The sequence below is a fragment of the Macrobrachium rosenbergii genome, chromosome 14 (assembly GCF_040412425.1).
Source record: "Macrobrachium rosenbergii isolate ZJJX-2024 chromosome 14, ASM4041242v1, whole genome shotgun sequence".
NCBI lineage: Eukaryota > Metazoa > Arthropoda > Malacostraca > Decapoda > Palaemonidae > Macrobrachium > Macrobrachium rosenbergii.
The window spans coordinates 6,530,878-6,552,802 of NC_089754.1; the positions used below are offsets into that span (position 1 = coordinate 6,530,878).

Genomic DNA, 21,925 nt, shown 5'->3' on the forward strand with positions numbered 1-21,925 from the left:
TTCGATCCTTTCTGACCTCTCTCACTGCTTCTTCTTCTTCTTCTTCTTCCGCCATTAACGCTACTCTTCCTCCTACGCAATGTAGGATAATTAATAAATCCCATGGCATTAACTGTTCGCTACTGCTTGAGCTGTCATTGCCACTGCTGGAGCTGCTGGAATTACCCATCTCTGCTGGCGGGATGTTGTGGAGTATAACTTCGCATTCTGTGAACTGATGTCCGTCTCGCCAAACTCATCCATTATATAGCGGGACATCACTCCTAATCAAACTCTTATCGATAAAATGGGATTAAAAACAGATAGATACCTAATCAGACTCTTATCGATAGAGTGGGATTAATAACAGATAGTTTATAATGCTTCAACTCTTATCAGTGATACACCTGTTCATGAGTCACGCAGTGGGTCTAAATCATATCAGCAGCAGATACCTAATCAGACTCTTATCGATAGAGTGGGATTAATAACAGTTAGTTTATAACAGTTCAGCTCTTATCAGTCACACAGCTGTGGTTGAGTCACGCAGTGGGACTCTCTAATATCAGTTCAGATCTGTTCAGCAAGGTGTCTCCTCCTCCTAATCAGACTCTTATTGATAAAGTGGGATTAATAACAGATAGTTTATATTGATTCATCTCATCAGTCATGCGACAGTTGATGAGTCACGCAGTGGGCCTCTCTCATATCAGTTCGGGGGCCTTTTCCCCTACTTACTACGGTACATAATTTTTTTTATATATGCATGTTATTTTCAAAAGCAAAAATATAAAAATAAAATTGCATGTTATTTTCGTCAGCAAAAATATAAAAATAAACTAAATAATAATTGAGGATGCCAAATGACACCCTTTCTTAGGGACGCCAAATGTTCAGGACGCCTGGACGCCAAATGATACCTTTTACCCTACTTACTACATAATTTTTTTTATATATGCATATTATTTTCGAAAGCAAAAATATAAAAATAAAATTGCATGTTATTTTCTTCAGCAAAAATATAAAAATAAAATAAATAATAATTGAGGACGCCAAATGACACCCTTTCTTGAGGATGCCAAATGTTCAGGACGCCAGGACGCCAAATGGCACCTTTTCCCCTACTTACATACACACACACATATATATGTATATATATATATATATATATATATATATATATATATATATATATATATATATATATATATTTTATATCTATTTTAGTATCTGTAATTCCCCCCATCCATATCACCTCACAGGTTTATTATTCTCACAATGTTCCACACAATATAGGTATATGATAATATGCTTTCCAATGGTTACGTTATGGTGAAATGGCCAAAACAGACAGACCCTCCTTTACAAAGGCGCATGTTGGATGATTCCGGGATCTCGGAGAATGCTGAGAATACCACAGACTGAAGCTGACTGCTTTGGGAACTGATGAGACCTAGTGCCTAGGGTGAGGAAACATCGAAACGAATTTTCTTTTTTTTCTTCTTGTTCTCCTTCCCACTCTGTTGTAACCAAATGCCGCACACACGAGACTCCAAAGGTGTCCCGCAAGCTTCAGATTATATTTTATTCATTCATTAATTTTGAATACAGGGACACTGCCTTCCTTTTCCCGGTGTGCCCCCAGTATGAAGAAAAGTCTCCAGCTACAGAATTTCTTATTAGTAAGATAATAAAAATCTTGATTTTATTCAGATCAGTGCAATGAGAAAGTATGTTCTAATAGTAAACAATACACTTCAGTTGATGATAATAAGTAGATTTTACGAGAATCCATCTTTTCTAGATGCCACACCAGCAGTGCGGGAGTGTGTCTCAGGTGTGCGGCGTCACTTCTTTGAACACACCTGCTTACGAGAGAAGTATTGCGTGAAATTAGCAAGTTGGAAGATTAGTCTATATTCCCGCTGATAATTAGAGCACATTAACGCTTAATGCAGAGAGAGAGAGAGAGAGAGAGAGAGAGAGAGAGAGAGAGAGAGAGTTGTGATAGAGAGTAAAAAATGTTGTATTTCCATGTATCATTTGCAAACCGTCGACTGAACGATGTCATTCCACTAACTTTTCGCTCAGATATCAGCCAAAATAACCATAATAACCGCAACTAAAAGTTAAACAAAACTCCACCAACAATACCAGTCTCATCTGATCACCTCAACAAGAAAAAGAAAACCTAGCATACGTAAAAGAGTGCGCTACGAAGTTCAAAATATCGAAGATAAACTTAACACCTGATGTAACGATCTTGTTACTTCGATATCAACAGGTTCTAAACAAAAACAAACAATTGGGCTGTCATGACTGACAAAAGATGACAACCAAGGGAGGGGGGAGCAGAACAAAACCAAAAAGTAACCTTAATATTATTTTATTTACAGTATTTACAATGAGTCAGGTTCAGTTTAGAGATAAAACCCATAAAAATGAACCAGCATCGAAATTTAACGTTTCGCAGAATAATCAAAATAAAAAAAAGTCAAAAGGTCAGTGAACATATAAAAAATGACAATCATAAAAGATGAGCTGCTCAAACATAAACAGACAAGCAAATAGAATTAGTAAAATATGTCTATCACCCATCAACAAACATCATTAGAGCAAAATAATAAACAATTCAAAAGTTTTATAATGAACGAAATATCTTTCAGAGTCGGTAAATTACTTCAAAACAAAGATAGCATAAGTAACAGCAACACAAACATCGTGTTAAACACTCATTACTCCAACAAAACTCACACTGAAATACTCAATAACATTAAACACACAATAATGAGCTCTTTGACTCAATAGACATGTTACCTCTAATGAAAAATAAATACGATAACAAGGTTACTCAAAATCATTACAAGACACACTATGATGAAGTTACATCACCAGTCGAACTCAATAGAGCCGTCTAAACAGCCCCAAGCTGCTTTACAGGAACACTGCTGGACAACTCCGACAGAGCCGACATGGCAACCGGCTAGTCCTCAGGAAACATTTCTCCAACACCAGAAGATCACAACAGAGTTGATACAACAACCATCGTGTCCATCGCACAAGGTGCTACTTCAAAATCCGCTGTTCTGCTGACGAAAGATGAAAATCCAAAAAAAATCGTCCACCCAAAACGGACTCACAGGTAATTAATTATACCTGCTGCTGCTCCAAAGCTGACTCGCTGCTACCCTGGACCTGACTGACGCTGTCAAGTACCCCATGACAGACGTCAAATTGCCAGCAAGAAAAAAAAAAACACAAATAAAGGAGGCAACAACTCACCAAGAGAACAATCGGCAAACGATTGTTCTCACACCTGGAGAATATGGAGGTGAATTATACCAGCTAAGATGCGTACCGTCTATTAATTCTGGAAGCGTACTAGGACCTACGATTTGATCTCTGCCGTATCGAATTATGAGGATCTTCTTGATAATCTCCTAATGATTTCCAATAACCTCAAAATCGTCCTGTGAGTGATAAAAATCGTGAAAGTGATTTAGAAATCCAAGGCTTAAAGTTTAGAGAGGAATCTCTCAGAAAGAACGAAGAGCTCTAAAGTAAGAAAGGAGCGAATATGAACACGTAATGGAAATCCGTTTCAGTGAATAGTAATGACACAAATAATCTGGCGTAGTTTAGGCGTTAAAGACAATATCATACAAGACATTTGCATGTATTGCAGAATTTCTTTGATTTCTACAGTTGTAATATTATTATAGATACATGAATGCGCAGTATTGCTATCTAGCGTATTTCCATCTAAGGAATATTTCCTGGTTTGTCATCTGGAGGTCTGAAAGCTGAACAGAGTTCTTTATAGTCCGAAGTCCATAGTTTCAAATCAGTTTTCACATTTAAAAGTCTTATTCTTTCCAGTCAAAAATCCTGATCTTATTTCTTTTCTCATTTCTGAAGTCGTTTATTTTCACGAGTCAGTGATACAGCCAGGAATACAAAATCTGTAAGTTGTTAGTAAAATGAAAAATATATACTTTGCTTACCTATTCAGGATCAAGCTCCATTTGCAAACACTAGAAGTGTGGTGATGATATCAAGACGATATAAGAAATTATTCTTGTTATATCTATTTACTCTGAATTATCATTATAAAGGCCATTTAATTATTTGTTCGCATATTCATAGAGAAATGTATTGCGATACAAGATGTATCAGAGTTTGGTCTTCCATTTGAAAGGATATATTCGAGTGTATGACAGTACATCATTCACTGATGTAAGATATTCAATTACAGTTATAATTATTCATAATTATTATCATGTCTCTTGTTTAAATCAATAATATTAACTCAACATTCTGATTTCAGGGCCATTTTACGGAAATCAGATACTGTTCAGATCTTTCTGACCAGAACTTCAAATAGAAAATGATTCTAACTATTTTCGGTAAGTACTCTATGAAAAACTCCCTCCCGTAAATTATATCTTTGTAAGTTGTTTAAGTAAGCACTGAAAGATTTTACAATTCAGTTTACTTACGAAACTAAAAGATAATTTGAATTTTTATTTAGATTAATGATACCATATCAAGTGATAGAGTACTGATATATAATTGTAGATAATCAAATTACCTTAGTTTCTTCAGACTAAATATTTTTTGTTGTATGATACTTACGCCATATTTTCGTTTGCATGGTAGCTTCCACTGGCAATTCCAACCTAATAAAACAATGCTAAAACTGTTAGTATATTTTATAATTCTTTATGAATGAAAGACTGATTCACTTTTACTATTCTAATTACGCTGTTGAACTTTTATATACAACAGTCATTATAAAACTATTAGCAATTCCCTTTTTTCAAAGGACGTAGGAGGATTTTACAGTTTTCTAAAATCACCAAATAATTTCGTGAAGAAATCTCATTCCAAAGGCAGAACCTCTCTTGTTACCTCTCCTGTATGCTGTCTAATGCACATGGAAATGTGTAATGGCCTCACACTCATGAATGTAAATAACCTTGACTGGTTGTCCTCCAACAGGGACAAAAAAACATTTCACACGAAGTCATTGATCAACCTAATAAATTTGCAAAATAATACAAATCTTGTCGTGCATTTCCAGATCAAAATGTCATCCAGGTTAGATCATTTCTCTTGCGAATTTACATCTTCCAAATGATACAAAATAACCTTCATAACTTTGCTTCATTACCTGCCTCTTGCATAAGAAAAGTTGAACTCGTATATTTGAATATTTTACTGTACTCTATATGTGCATTATCTTTCTCTGTTTTATTATTATTATTATTATTATTATTATTATTATTATTATTATTATTATTATTATTATTATTATTATTATTATTATTATTATTAATTAACTCTCACAGTGCTTGAAGGAGCAGTTAGCCTTCGGGAATCAAGGGGCATATACAAAAAACAATTGAAACCAATTTACTCTGAAAGAGAACAGCAATTATGTTTTTAATTGGGGTCCTGTGGCTATTACTTCCCTTGATACCTGACGGCTCCAGCTTCTTCCAGCACTGTGAGGGTTCATAATCATAATAATGATTATGAGAGGAAGGATGATGGTAATGATAACTTCTTTTGTCATTCGGCTATTTCACATCGGCCAAATCACGATTATAATCGCCAAAAATCATTCTAACAAATGTTTCGTAGATTATAATGTATGCACAAAGTTGGGAAATGAAACAAGAAATCAATATAACTCCTTAGGAAGGTTAAATTTTATGCAAATGGTTCAGTAAAAACAATATACATTCTTCGGCATATTCCTCTGTCAAGATGTGTGATAACCTGCTAGAAAAACTCTCACCAACTGTGATGAAAAATTCGGAATAAAGCTGGGTTGACAAAGATGTTAATTGAAATATTTTCTGAAGTGATTGTATTTTCTCACAAGAATTTATCTTGGTGTCTGCTTGAAGGTCCAGCTTCATTCACTTATGAATAGGTTTCAGTGCAGTACAGCTTAGTACTGGGCATTCCAATTGTTCGAATGAGTATTTTAGATGAAATTGTTGCTCCCATGTGCACAGTTTTCCCATACGTTTACAAAATATAACCATTCATGTTCTTATTTTCACAGGAATTTCAAACTTCGACTAAAACGTTCAGAAAAAAACGGTATATTTCAAATTTATTTCCAAAATTATTTCTCAAGTCTTGTTAAAACAAAATGCGATCTCACAAAGGTGCAAGTTGACAGTCATCATATTGTCTTATAATAAACTTCGAACCAATTTCAGGTATTCTGGTGATTTTTCAAATCGGTAGCGTCGTGGAAAGTCACGGCACCTCAGGCGAAATCTATTCTTCACTTTCTCATATGAAGGACCTTTTCATCTTCAACAAGAAGATTGGCGAGATCTTAGACTTCTTACCACAACATGTACCAGAGGTTACCAGGTAATGAGAGAGTTCTAAAAGACTTTGCAAATATTATCAAGCTCGTTAGAGAGTCGTCTTGCAATTGCATATAGTTACTCATTGAATAGTAAGAGGTTTTGATCTGTACACGTGTGTGCATGCGCTTTTGAGTGAGTTTGTGCCTTTAATTTGCATTCATAAACAATAGAGTTCATCACTTTTGTTTCAAAACTGTAAATGAATCTCTCTAAGGATCTAAATGTAACTTTATAAAATGACTTAGTTGCTGGTCGGTTCTCTTTTTAGAAAAAAAATTACAGTATACTAGAATCAATTGGTACGGATGAATGTCAAAATTTCCTGTTTATGGATAAAATGAAAAAAATCCCATGTGCCATGTTTATACACGCAGATGAATTTTAGCCAAAAAAAAAAAAAAAAATCGAAAATTATATAAATAAGATCTTGGTTAAGAAAGAAATTTCATTTTTCTTAGCAATGCCGCAAAACGTTTATCCTGACAAGATTTTTTTATGTTCATAAATCGAGAGAATTATGCCTGATGCACTAACTCTGTCTATGAAAATTCACAAACGATAGCATTATGATCGACAGTAATATCTCTATATTAGGAATTTAAAATAAAGTTTTTGCCATTCTCGTCGAAGGAATGATAGCGTCGGTGGCCAAGAAAAATTCTTGTAAACGCAGAGACAGACTTTGTCTTCAGCAAGGTTGATTGAACTATTGTGGCTAAGATTAGGCCCTTTGCTTATGGGACGAGATTGTGAACAAATGATTACAGAAACAGGAAATAGGACAGCGACAAAAACAATGCAAAAACACACAACAACATCGATTACGAAAGGCTAAAATTATTTATGCTAAATAATATCTGAAAATTGACTTCTTCAAATTTCATCCTTGGTAGAGATTTTTTCTTCTGCAGTCAAAAGGGAACATTCGAAAAGAGAGAAAAAGGGTGAAAGAATCAAGTCAAAAGTGCGGATATCAAAACCAGGTTAAACTCCATTTCCCATTTCATTTCATGTGACGTATTGTTTAGATACCCTAACTTCCGTTCTTCGTCTCAGTTACTAAATCTTCGTGTTGGGCTTACTCGCCCCTCTTATACTTGAGTGGATAGGACTGATTCTAAGGCAGTTAGTTCGTTTCATCAGTGATCCCACCAATGCCTCATCTTTCCGCCGCAAAGTGGTTCCTGTCTCTTTTTTTTTATAGAAATTATTTTGGCGACTGTTCCATTGAGTTCGAGGGGAGATCTCTCGTTAAGCCAATTGTATCAAATTACTAAGTCGAAATCGAGTTCGCATATTAACCTTTGCAGCAACTGGTCTATTTCCTCTCACGGAACAACACACACACACACACACACACACACACATATACACACACACACACACACACACACACATATATACATATATATATATATATATATATATATATATATATATATATATATATATATATATATATATATATATATATATATATATATATATATATATATATATATATATGTATATGTATATATATATATATATATATATATATATATATATATATATGTGTGTGTGTGTGTGTGTGTGTGTGTGTGTGTGTGTGTGTGCAACCACAAAAACAGAATGGCCCTATTGAAGTGAAGTCAAACTTGATAATATACACGGCAATTAATTGTAATATTAACGCAAAGTAGAAATACTTTTAATTACTGAATGTAATGAACGACCTGTCCCTGCGTATATTTGCTTATTTGTCACTTATGTTCCAACACTGATTTATCATCACTTGGCAAATTATGAAAAACAAGCAATATACAGTAAAGAATATTTAAATCTCTATATATTTTTTTACCGCTAGTCCAGCAAAAATCACTAACTGAATTGGTTTTGAGCTTTATTTAAATATACTGAGTTGAGTTCTAGTGTACGTGAATCAGGAGAGTTTCGTTTTCCCGGGGTCTCTGGTAAAAGAGTATTCATTGCTGAAACTCAAGAAACTGGGCTTGATGTAACGTAAGACTAAATATTCATGAAAAATATAATAAGAACCAAGTATCTAATTTAGTAATTCATTGTTTCAGGAATTCTAAAATATCATTATCACAAACCAAGCTTCAAACCTCGTTTGAAAAGCGAAATGGTTCAAACCCAAGAGCCCCAGCAAGGAAATTACAGAAAGGATTACTGAGAAGTAACGAATATACTCTAAAAAGAAATAAGATAGAAAAATAAGTAAGATAAATGTCAAATGGAATAAATAACAAAGTAAAAAGTGGATAATAAAAATAAACAACCGTCAACGTATTTAAACTTACGTCAGCCTGCACAATAAAAAGCATTTATAAGTTCAAACGATTCAGCTGTGAGTTTAGGATCATTCCACAATTTGGTCGCAACAGGAAGGAAACGTTTACCAAAGCGTGTTACGTTGAACCTCAGAGAAAAGGCAAGCCTGTTACAATTAACTGCGTAATTATCTTTTAATACTTGTGGATGGTATAGTCAGGGAAGATATGGCTGAAAAGAAAGGTCAGGACTATGAAATATCTAGCTCAGGAATTTGTCACATTCAGTTCTAAAATATCTTTTGTAGGTACAAGGAGTCCTACGAATCATTTTTGCAAGACGTTGAGGGCCTGGGCAAAGGGGATCACCTCAGCACGGCCATCACTGGGAATCCCATTCTCTTGTTTTCTCTCATCAAGAGACTTGTGTTGCACTGGCCAGCCATCAAGAGCTTAGTCACACATTCGCATTACTCCGGTAAGCTATAAGAGTTCTGGTTTATTCCTCTAAAGAGCAAAAATAGACATCTGGTTATTTCCTTTGCCATGAATTTACTAACTAGTTTTTCTGGCAAACATAAGTTTCATGAATTTGAAGGTAACACATCGTAATATGACATTTAGGCCTTGTTTATTGTTACCACAAGAAAGATATTCAACCTTGATATCTATCTGGCTTTCCTTCCTGATTCATTATAAAACCATTTAGGGATTATATTCAGAATATTATGTTTTTTCTGAAAAATATCAGCTGTTTTTTAAAGCAGGTACTTATGAAATGATAACTCTTCCTTATCTTGAAGTAGGCTTTGTTTTATACTAATATATATTATAAATATATATAAAACAGTTTCATTCTTGTTGGAAAAGACTGAAACATTCATACTTTTCATAATGGGCTATTTTCCCGTCGTATTCAGTACTATTCAAACTCACAATGCATCGTAGTCTATAATTTTCACATTGTAATGCGTCGTATTCTCTATTTTTCCGACTCTCCGCTAGTAGCACTGGATAGAATTCTGGTTTTCACATATCAAACTGAATTGTTTTCTGTATTAATTTTCTCAGGCAGCACCTACAAAATGTTCTGGTTTTTTAATGAAATTTTTCCAGATTCTGTATTTTTCAAACTGCACTTGCATCGTTTTTTTTTATCTTTTTAACTCCAGTTGTCCTGCATATTCATTTTTCAGATTCAAATTGTACCGATGCACACGACGAGTGTGAAACTTGGGCCAAGTGGTTGGAATGCGCAAATAATCCGGAATATATGCACACTTACTGTAAGGTCTCCTGCGGATTGTGTCGAGGCTCAGGTAATGATCGCGAGATATCATTCAGAGTAACAGATAGTCTCTTAAAAGCAAGTAATCATATTATTTCAAAAGTACATCTACACACACACAGACACACACACACACACACACACACACACATATATATATATATATATATATATATATATATATATATATATATATATATATATATATATATATATATATATATATATATATATATATATATATATATATATATATATATATATACACACATAAGTAATATAAATTTATGTATATGTATATATATATACATTATATATATATATATATATATATATATATATATATATATATATATATATATATATATATATATATATATATATATATTCAGTATATATATATATATATATATATATATATATATATATATATATATATATATATATATATATATATATATATATATAAATATATATAAATATATATATATATATATATATATATATATATATATATATATATATATATATATATATATATAATAATCAAAGCTACAAATGTCCTTTAATATCAATTCACTCTACCTCGGATAATGAAATATATGTTACCGAAGGGATATTTTTATGATAATAAGTCCACCGTCCCGTATATCGAACCAGCGACGGACGGGAGAATCAGGACTTTACAGTGACACGCTAACCAGTCGGCCATGGTTGGCGTGTCACTGTAATCCTGATTCTCCGTCCGTCACTGTATATATATATATATGATATTTGTAACTTTCTGATGAATCACATGTATAAATAGTCATATATATATATATATATATATATATATATATATATATATATATATATATATATATATATATATATATACACACACACCGTACTGTAGATATACATATGTTTATATCCTCTAATAGCCTTTAACATCCATATTACAATACCAAGGTGATTATTCACACCCATGGCAGGATTCAACCCGTTTTCCGATTTAGAAACAACGGTAGACAGAGTTTTGACAACTTATCAATCATAATTCCCCTCGGGGGTAAGTTAATCTGTAGTTATAGTGAATTAGATAACAAAAGATACTTTTGGATTGGTATTTGTGGACAAGAAAAAGTTATGCCTGTATCAAGACAAAAATTCATATTTATCTATCTATCTACATATCTGTCTGTCTATCTAAATATGTATTACTATATATATATATATATATATATATATATATATATATATATATATATATATATATATATATATATATATATATATATATATATATATATATATGAATATAAGAAGGCCCATAAAACACTATTTGAACGTTGCAACCATATATTTCAGAGCACTTCCTTCTGTGCCCCTGTTCACTGGTAAAATATGGACAGATGAAATGTTACAGGAGTATATATACAAAGCATATATAGGTGTGGCATAAAGTCTCCGATGGTATGCAGGTGACCGTTCCCAAGAAGGAGGGAAAATAAACAATTCGCTAGTGGTTTTTGGCCTCATTAACTCCTGTTTTGCGATTCGTCTGGTGGTCGTGTTTCCTGGAGCACCTGTTTGAGAAGAGGTTTAAGGATTAGCCCGTCGATTTCGTCCCCTTTCCAATGTCCTCCTGACAAGTTCATATTGTTGGTTTGATTGATGATAGCAGATTCCAGCATCTTTCTTTTGTACGGACAGCTACTTTTGAAAACCAGCTCTGCCCCGCTCCAATTTATGGAATGGCCTCTAACCCAGATATGAAAAAACCCTGAACTCTCCGAGGCATACCGTACTGATCTTTTGTACTCTGTTAATCTTTGCGAGAGGAACCCAGCTGACAACACAGGTTTGAACAAAGATCATGTGCAAACAATCTCTATCTATCTCCTCCCCATTATAGGATCCTCATTGGACGAGTCGATATCGTTCTCGGAGGCACTTTGCTGGGCTTACGTTCGATTCTCCGGCTGGCCTATGAAGAATTAGAGGGAATTTATTTCTGGTGATAGAAATTCATTTCTCGATATAATGTGGTTCGGATTCAACAATAAGCTGTAGATCCCGTTGCTAGGTAACCAATTGGTTCTTAGCCACGTAAAATAAGTCTGATCCTTCAGGCCACCCCTAGGAGAGCTGTTCATCAGCTCAGGTGTCTGGTTAAGCTAGGGTATTCTTAACTTCCCTCCCCATTATTATTTTATCTTCAAATCATATTTAACTATATCCTCACTACAGGAATATATATATTATATATATATATAATATATATATATATATATATATATATATATATATATATATATATATATATATATATATATATATATATATATATATATATATATATATATATATATATATATATATATATATATATATATATATATATATATATATATATATATGTGTATGTGTGTGTGTGTGTGTGTGTGTGTGTAGAATCTATATATTTTATATATTATATATTATATATATATATATATATATATATATATATATATATATAAAATAAAATATAATTGAGAATAACTATATATATAATAAAAAGAATTGAGAATAACTGCTCTCGTCTCTGATCGTAATTTGCTATTGTAACTGTCACCTTCAAATAGTAACTTACCGTTATTAAAATCGCCCTCTGATATCAATTCACAGTTATTGCTTTGGTCTTCTAATAGTAGCTTAAAAGTATTGCCAAGTCCTTTAAAAAATATTCCCTATATTGCTGACTAAGTTGCGTCTTAACAATTGCGTTCATTGATGTCACATACTTGGTATTTCGTGAAGTACACAATAATATGAAAACGTGACATGTGCACAACATTATGCGTTTAATTTTAATTTTACAATAGTATAGAAAAAAGAAAAGCTTGAATATTGGATGGAAATTAATAAAAAGGTTAAATATTAGCATACTGTATGTTGCTAAGAACATATGCAGCATTAAGTAAACATAGACCAGCAAAAACAGCTGGAAATTATTATATAGAAATGTAAACGTTATACCAGTACCAGAAATATGGACACGCACAATGTATACAAAGTATCATGTGCACAGTAAAGTTTATGTAAACAAAATGTTTCTTAATACAATGTGCTTTAAGCCAAAATTTTTTATTTATAGTAAATATGATAAGTGACTAACGACTGCTATCTATACTTAGTTGTCTTTTTACTTCTTAAAATCTGAAGAAACTTTCCATCAAGAAAAAGATTTGGAGAACCTTTTATAAAAAAAATAATAAGTTAATTTTGTTCTGAATTTTAAAAACCTCTCATGAAAAAACGAATAAATTATTCTTTTTCTTTTAAAAGCTGAATAAACCTCCATAACAGCGGAAAAAAATTCGGATATATCCATGAAAAGGAACAGACCATTCTTTTCTTTGAAATTTAGAAGCTTCCGTATCACGTCGCAATTCCCAGGGTCAAACTTCAGTTTAAACGTTAATGTTTTCCTGTTGGTTCAACATAGTGTGGAGTTATTGGGTCTTACCCGTTGTATCCGAGTTTCTCTTTGAAATGGCTCAATTATGACCCACTATCAAGAAATTATTTTGTTCGCCTCACTGGCGACTGGAGGAGGTCCACGATCACCATTCTAATCCAGACGGTGCAGTCTGTTGCAAGTTTCAAAAAGGGTCTGGTCGCTTAATTCCTCTAATCTGGGGGATATCGATCCCCGATGTAACCCTCTGCCTCTTGCACCAAACTTCTCAAATCCTTTATAAGTTTTGCCTGGGACTAGGGAGACAAGAGTTATGAGTCTCCCCAGCGCAATAAGGGGAACCTAAATCCTTTGGCGTTTTTTCCGGCTCGTCTTGGGTGGAATTCATTTTTTCATCATAAATTCTTCGAATATCTTAAGTACGAGATGGTGTCCGCATTCCCCATTCCAGTAAGCCACGCGTAGATTCTTACCATCTATACAAAAATTCAAAAGAATTTTATCTATAGCAACAATGATGAAATTATACTTACTTGTCATTGCTTACTTTTTCAACAGTGGTGCAAGGACAACTAGCTAACCTACTGGAACTAGAGAAAAGAACTGTTATCCCTTGCGAAAACGATCTTCGGGGAGCAGCTCTAGCCCTGGCTAGACTTCAGGAAGTGTATCGGTTACCCATTGAAGAAATGGTTATGGGAAAAATTAAAAATGTGCAGACTTCAGCTCGTGAGTATTATTTGCGTTCTCTTTTTGATGAAAAAAATTTATGCTTGTCCATAGATGTGCATTCATTTCACACGCACACACATATATATATGTGTGCATGTGTGTGCGTGTATGTGTGTGTGTGAGTGTCGTATCTATGTTTGTATTTTCCAATGAATATGACCATTAGTATTCGATAACCGTAACTGTTAGTAGAACGCTCATCATCACGTCACCACGGCAATTGGAACGTTCATGCCCGGCGTAAGTCAAATTTTATTCTTACATTTCTTGTTTGTTGAATGGTAATGCGTCGGATTTCGATTTTCGTGCTTTTGAGATTGTTACTTATATATATATATATATATATATATATATATATATATATATATATATATATATATATATAATATATATATAATATATCACAGACAAAAATTTTGTAAAGATTTAGACCCCAAAGGCTGATGAGAGTACGGTATGCAGTGAACAAATCTCAGATTAATGAGGGAAGAGATGACACGTGAAAGAAGTGCCAGAAAGAGAATATAAGAGAATGAAATGCAATGGAAAAAAGATGAAAAAAGAGTAGATTAAGCTCATTCTAGAGAAGTGGAACGAGAAGAGAGGATTAGAGGAGAACAGACGAAAATTTGTTGAGGGCAGACACAAGGCCGGAGACCAAGATATTTAGATGGGTTGGTTTAAACAGGCAACAGAAGTCCCAGAATTTCATTATAGATATGTATGATATATTGGAAGGCAGTCATCTTTTCAAGATACCAAAGGCATGGAATAATATATTTTTGTCTGCATACTAAAATGAACTTTGAAATGTTTATAGAATTTGAAAAATCTGAAGAAACTTTGGGCATAAATAATCTGTGGGTGAGGAAATCAGATAAAATAAATAGAAAAATTTAAATTTCCGGAACGCTTTAATCTTTGCATTACATCTCCATAATTCATGGAATTTCTAATGGTTATTTTTTTCAATGGTTAAAAATCACGTAATTCACATTTTTCATCTGAAAGAGCATCAGTTTTATACATAGAAGTACATGGATAATGAACAATGTTCTAGATTTTTCTGACAGCCTTCTGCCCCTTCAGCGAAAGATTAAAACAATTTTTCAAAAGCGGTAGTGAGTAAAGTGAAGTTATTTCGAATCATAAAAGACTAGTGTCCAGTTCTTTGCTTGCGGTAACCTTTTGCGTTGATTATGTTTTCTTTGCTGACCAGTCTAATTTCCTTTAATATTTCTTTGGCGAATAAATGTTATCATTACCTTTTGGTGACACGTAAACACCCCTAACTCAACAAAAACATAAAATATCACAGCCCCTTTCACACTAGTAAAATAAATTGCACATCTATCTTTTCTAAAAGTTCATTGTCACTTCAGTTTTCAGTCTCATTCTTATGGTATGACTAGTGACAAATTCTGCATTAAAAAAAAAAAAGCTTTTTGGACATGAATGCGAGCACGCTGTTGTATAGAAATATCAGTGACCAGGCAACTGTTCTTACAGATTTGCAAAATGTCAGATATGAAATATGAAATCATGACAACAATGTTTAGGTTCAAATAATAATTTGTCATTTATGCATAATGAGAATGATGCCTGACCTTCGTGCATTTTTAAACGCTGTATCACTAATGAATGAAGTACAGAAAATATTTTGTGGAGAAAAAGAAAACATTTACATGGTAGATATATGTTGAGAAGTTACAATTCAGTGTTTTTATCAATTTCTGAACCTGAGTCAAGGAATTGAAACCTTTCATAGGAAATTACTTAAAAGTCATAATTTGAGTGTGGAAATATGTGTTTTTCCCTGTGCATAAATATAATATAAACCCAATAATTAGAGGAACTTTCATTATTCAGGTCTGAACACTTACGACTGCATTCGCATTGCAAACGAGAGTTTTTACGAGTCCAGATATGCCAATTCCTATCTTTGGTATCGTCAAGCAGCGGCCAGTGCCAACGATCCAGAGCAGAAGAGTCTCATCCGATTGAATCTTGGTCAAGTAATTATGGAGGTAGGAATCAAAGACCGAATCACGAACCTCGTGAAATCTGTGTTTTAAAAAGTTTTTTAAGACTTTTTTCGGAGCATTTCTTTATTGTCTCAGCATGTGGTGTTCTTCTCAGTGTCTGATGAATCTTTTGCCCTTTTGTAGTTGTTGGCAAAATTTAAACCCTAAGCTTATGGCTTGATGGATATCACAGCCCCATCCCCTACTGTCTGTTTGTGTGTTCCTGTCTGCGCCTTTTCTTTCCAGACTTTTTCAGCTATTGTTCTTAAAAGTTACTGGACTAAATGCTGGTTTTGATTTTTTCTTAGCTGTCTGATTAATGTAGCAAAAAATATCCTTTGTTAAACGGATTCTGAATTGAAATGGGCACTCGAGATTTTAATGCTTATCTTGCAATTTCATTCAGAGAACTTAGTCTCAGTCAGATTCTGTGTTCATAGTTTCAAGAGAATTCTTGCATTGCTACTGAAATACCAGCCGTCTCCGCCTTTCATTAAGACATCTTCAACTGAAGTGAAATATAGTGGTGCACTTATGCACGGCATTTATAAAGTTTGAGCTATTGACAAAAGAAACACACAAGATGCAATAAACATTTACTAATTTGACTGACTTGTTTGGAGAACTAGAAAAAAAAATATATCTTTTAGTTATCCAAAACCGGCACTTAAAAATGAGCAGAAGTTCTTGGAAGGAAAATAAACAACTGATCAAAGGATCAAAGATGCATGATAAGAGCGCGAATATTACCGATTGTTTTTGTTATCCGTTTTCTTAGTAAATTTAATTCCCTTTTTCTTCTCCTTCATATTTCAATTATTGCCAGTATCAATTCTGATGTCATAAAAGGGTGGCACACTCATGAGTCTTTGCCAAAGAAAGTTTTCCATATTTTGAACAAATAGGGTCATATTCTATTTTCATTTACCAAGGACAGAAAGGTAAAGCAATGTGAAATATATCTCTTGCCTAATGTCTCTCAATGTTTCCAGCACGATGAAAAATTCCAGGAAAACGTGCATTATTTCTTCCCTGTCAGACTCTCAGTCAGAAACCTACAATATACTTGGGATTCAGCATTTAATCAGCTCTGCAGAGGAGAAAGCCTGGTGGTAAGTTGCCTATTTTGCTTTTCACTCACTATACGATTAATTCTAATAATTATGTCAGTTTTTTTTTTTTCAATAATGATATAATCTTCATGCAATCAAACCTTGAAGACCCAGTGTATACATTTTTAGCACTAATAATGTTTTCAAAGACTAAATCCAAAAGCGAATACAGCAATGATAATTGAGGTAACAAGGACTTTTCCATGAGAACAGGTTTTCGAAAAAAGAATCTTCAGATAATTGCCAAGGTCGTTTTCAAACCTACATATAATATTAATGGTGCGTTACTGTTCCCCCGATCGACTTTCATCAGTACTGCAACCGCTTAAATCTGGTCTCACCAACCACGAAAGATAAATGGTAATTCAGTCATTTTGGTTCTTGTATTATCTGAGAGAACTCTTCGCTTTTTTTATCATATTTCAATTATTAAAAATTTTTTTGGTTCTCTTTCTTGTGTTTTGTTGATCAGATATGGTGTTGGTGATACCGTTTCTTCATTCGTCAAATGATGCGTTTTGATACTCGCACACACACACACACACACACACACACACACATAATATATGATCACACACACAATTTCGCTTAATATCAAATATATATCGGATATCCCCGATGATATATATATCATATATATTTATAAGTGATAAATGGACGGGCTATATCTCGATCCACGACACAGACGCTCATATATAGTCGACGCTTTTCCCTATTAGAAGAGTTGGAATCTGATTTCTTTATTTACCCGTCGACCGTTGTAGTTGTAAGAACCCACCTCGAATGAGTTCACGGTAGTAAATGATCTTTTTAAAATATTTTTATCACAAAATATTATGTTTCATCAAGGTAATTGAATATTCATTTGTACAGGACAGTGCTACTTTGGCCAGTCTGAAATGCTACGTATCAGCACGAGGATCTCCTTATCTAACCCTGAGGCCCATCAAGTATGAACATGTACACTTCGGCATTAACCCACCTCGACCATGAGAGTTGTTGGTACGTTTGGAACGCAGCTCTTTTTTTTTTTATCACATGTTATTTCTGATGAAGAAATTCAAGCTATCAAAGATACTGCAGCCAGTCTAGTAAGTAAAGAATAGGTTTTAAATAATCTAGTAATATGCATATCTAGTTACTATCATGTTATAGATACGTAAATCCTGAATATTGGGTTCATTTCTTTTTTTTTCTGAATAAATGTGTCGGGATTTTCTTTGACTTTTATTATTTTTGTTCTGATTGGTGCTTCTGATGTTATGGGCCGATGACAAGGCCTTGAAAAGAGGCTGCGTGTTCTAAAACTATCTGGGTGGGATTCAATAAAACTTGGTCAACAAATTACAGTTTTATTACAAAAATAAACATTTAAACCCATTAACAATACTGAACATGAATGAAAGAGCATCACGGGCGATCGCTAAGCCAATGTGCATTAAGAACCAACACTGATTAATCGTTATTAGCAAATTTCCACTGCACACGCAGTTCTTACTTCTCACCAATCCAATTCAAGGAACCTGAAAGCTCTCTGGGCTTTGTTACTTGGTAGCCCTTAGGGTCTCTGATATCACGTGCTTGAAAGACACTAAGTCCACGACTGGACGAAAAACACAACAAATCGAGAACTATTTACTCTAAACTAAAATTAAATGACATTCTTACACTTGATAGCTTTCGTTTGCTGCGCAAATCAAGTCCTCATCGCAAGGATGACACATCTATACATGGATAAAGATAACTCACAGTTACTACGGAATTCGACCTGGTATGGTGATGGCTGCCAGAGAATCGAGAGACAAACTAAAACATCACGTGTACTTACGACGTTCAACTACTCATGGTCGCAGGAATGAAGCTAAGTACAATTCCCTACTCGAAAAATAAAGTACAACTCGGCGTTACGCCCTCTCTTGACCTCAGTGGATAGCGTCGACTGGAATTTGCTGGATTCAGGTCGGGGATCATCTCGGCAGTGCTTGTCCATTTATCACTTATAAATTCCCCTTTGGTGATAAATGAATATTCTTTACTTGTTTGAATAGGAAGAATGACAGTTATGATCGTTATCAATCTGGGATCAAAAATGAATTGACTGTATAGTTCTGGCTATATATATATATATATATAAATTTTTTGGCTACGGAGTTGGAATCTGATTTCAAATCTCTACATGTAGACAATTTAGCTCGGTAGTAAATGATGGGAAAAATGTAGCAAAAATCATATGTTTCATCAAGGAAAACTTCATTTGTAGTGTCTTCATTACTATAAGACAGCACGCTCCTTCCCCTCTAACCATTTATCAATGAACTTCTTAACTCTGTCGCCCTAGATGTACGTTTTCTATGATGTTATTTCTGATGAAATTCAAGCTATCAAAGATCTTGCCCCCAGTCTTAAGCAAAGACTTGGTTTTAAATAATTAAAATATGCATATCTAGGACTATCAATGATCAGTAAATCCTGAAATTCCTGAATAAATGTTTCCTATTTACCTTGAGAGTTTTAGGTGCTGGGTTAATGACTCTTCCTTACATCACGACATCTCACTTGTAATCTTATATTCTCCTGTTTTCTTTATTAGTCACTTCCACAAGCATTTCTTGAGCTACACTAATCCTTTTCATTACTACATACAGCCCACACTCTGCTGCCACACTGGCTTAAGCCTGTAAGGTCAGCAGGCAATCAGAAAACAGCTTCTCAGCCATGTTTGTGCATCACAAACATCACTTAAACCACATGGCCTGAGACACCACTTTTCCATCCACACATATCAAAAGCAGATCAAAATTCAACAATAAATTGTCGTATTGCAGGCATCATTTGTATGAGATGACTTTTACATTAGTGACCCATTGGTGTGACCTGGTAGACAACATGATTCCCAGCAATTTCCTACCTAACAACAAACAACAAGCCACTAATAAACTAATTATGGCTCTTATCTTTAGCTTACTTTCCCTCAAACACTCTTGGTTGTCCTCCAAATTGCTAGACATCAGCATGGCACTTGAACTAACTCCTGATAACTAACAGACTAAATACAGTCATACCTACTGAAACAGCCATTCATGGTCTAAGCAAATGCTGGAGTCCTAACTAGCTTTCCCTTGAGAGCATTAAAAGGATTTTTTATAGCATGTTAGATATAAAATTAGATCTTACACAAAACCCTGACAACTAATGGACTAAATACAACTCAGAAATAATCCTGTTTAGGTTGAAAGCATCAGATGAAAGTGTAAAAATAAATGCTCTAAATTTCTGTCCTTCCCCCTCCTCGATCACTTAACCATCTGTCTGGTCCTGGAGAGCAGAAACTTAGTTCTCCCTCCAACATGCCTCTAGTTCAAAAAAAAATGCAGAAAACTTCCTCAAGGCAATCTCAAACACTTGTCACTTAGCATCTCTTGCTGTTTGCCTACAAAGAACTCCACGAAGTTCTCCTTGCTGCTGCCTACCCATCCCACAGGAGGCCTTGATCTCTTCAACGTGTCACTGGGGGACACATCAGCAAGGGTGTCCTGGGATGAGCTTGAGTCCCTCCTCATGCTGCCAGAGCTTGATGCATACAGCAAGCCTTGAGTCCCTCCTCACCCTACCAGAGCTCAATGCAGACAGCAAGCCACAAAACGATGACTTTGCCAGGGAAATTTGCCCGTGCCATCTCCCTGCCTAGTGCCAAAGGTACGCCAAAGGGGGACCTACTGAGAAAGGTAGACAGGTTCCCAGAAGTCTCCAAGGCCCTGCACCATACTGCCTACTTAGTTCATGATGCTAGAACTCAATGAAAGGTGTGAGCTCAACTGCCCACACTGTGTTTTAACCACCAGATCTTTGAGAAGATGATCATGAACTGCAACCCTAGATACAGCTGGAGAAAGATGAACAAGGCAGCCACCCACAAAATATAACAATAGCTGCCACAATCCTAACAGATGCCTGCCACACATACTTCACCATTAGTCCCCTAGAAAAAATTTTTGGTGGATACGGGGATGTTCTAATCAATAGTACTCCCATTGAAAGACAGCCCCGACACCCAACAGACACCCAGCTGCTGTTCCATACCATCATATGGCCATCAGAAGCTTGTCCTTCACCCGATGGGAAGAAAATACAGGTGAGATTCCATTATCACCAACATGCAGACACCTACTAAGTGCTGACTTCCTCAAGCACCACCGGCTGCTCACAGACATCGCCCATCACCACCTACCAGACCTGTCCTCCTTTCAGACAGCAGCCCCCCTCCAAGGGCCTCAAGCATTTGCCTGTCTTAGTCAGACACACAGATGTACACCACCAATGACTGACTTTCGGCACACCTGCAAACAGCATACAACCTTGCCGCCAACAACAGAGGAAAAAAAACCACTGATCCCAGAATTCCACTGATCTCCAGGCATAATTGCTTCATCTGAAGGTGTAATTACTTTGGATCCACCTTGGCCCGCACAGCCCACACCCTAGCACACTGGATTTGTGCAATAAGGTCAGCAGATGATCACAGAGCACCCTCTTGACCAAGTATCACCCAAAGCAAGTGAATTGGGACAACACTTTTCAGTCCACAGGCTGATCAAATATCGACAATAAATCAGTGTACTGTGGTCATCCCATTTGTGAGTTGACCTTTAGAGCTAGCATCTTTTATTTCTGTTT

The 21,925-nt window shown here is 34.8% G+C and overlaps 1 protein-coding gene across 1 annotated transcript in view; it reads left to right on the forward strand.

The window, feature by feature from the left end:
* The window catches only part of LOC136845478 (prolyl 4-hydroxylase subunit alpha-1-like), a 129,361-nt gene that overhangs the window by 74,661 nt on the left and 32,775 nt on the right, over window positions 1-21,925 (forward strand). Inside the window, exons 2-10 of the mRNA XM_067115651.1 lie at window positions 4,307-4,385; window positions 6,216-6,375; window positions 8,956-9,125; window positions 9,844-9,966; window positions 13,942-14,112; window positions 15,985-16,142; window positions 17,132-17,251; window positions 18,125-18,211; window positions 18,271-18,342. Of these exons, the coding sequence (XP_066971752.1) occupies window positions 4,367-4,385; window positions 6,216-6,375; window positions 8,956-9,125; window positions 9,844-9,966; window positions 13,942-14,112; window positions 15,985-16,142; window positions 17,132-17,251; window positions 18,125-18,211; window positions 18,271-18,342 (1,080 nt within the window). The 5' untranslated portion in view covers window positions 4,307-4,366. The remainder of the gene's footprint in view (window positions 1-4,306; window positions 4,386-6,215; window positions 6,376-8,955; window positions 9,126-9,843; window positions 9,967-13,941; window positions 14,113-15,984; window positions 16,143-17,131; window positions 17,252-18,124; window positions 18,212-18,270; window positions 18,343-21,925) is intronic.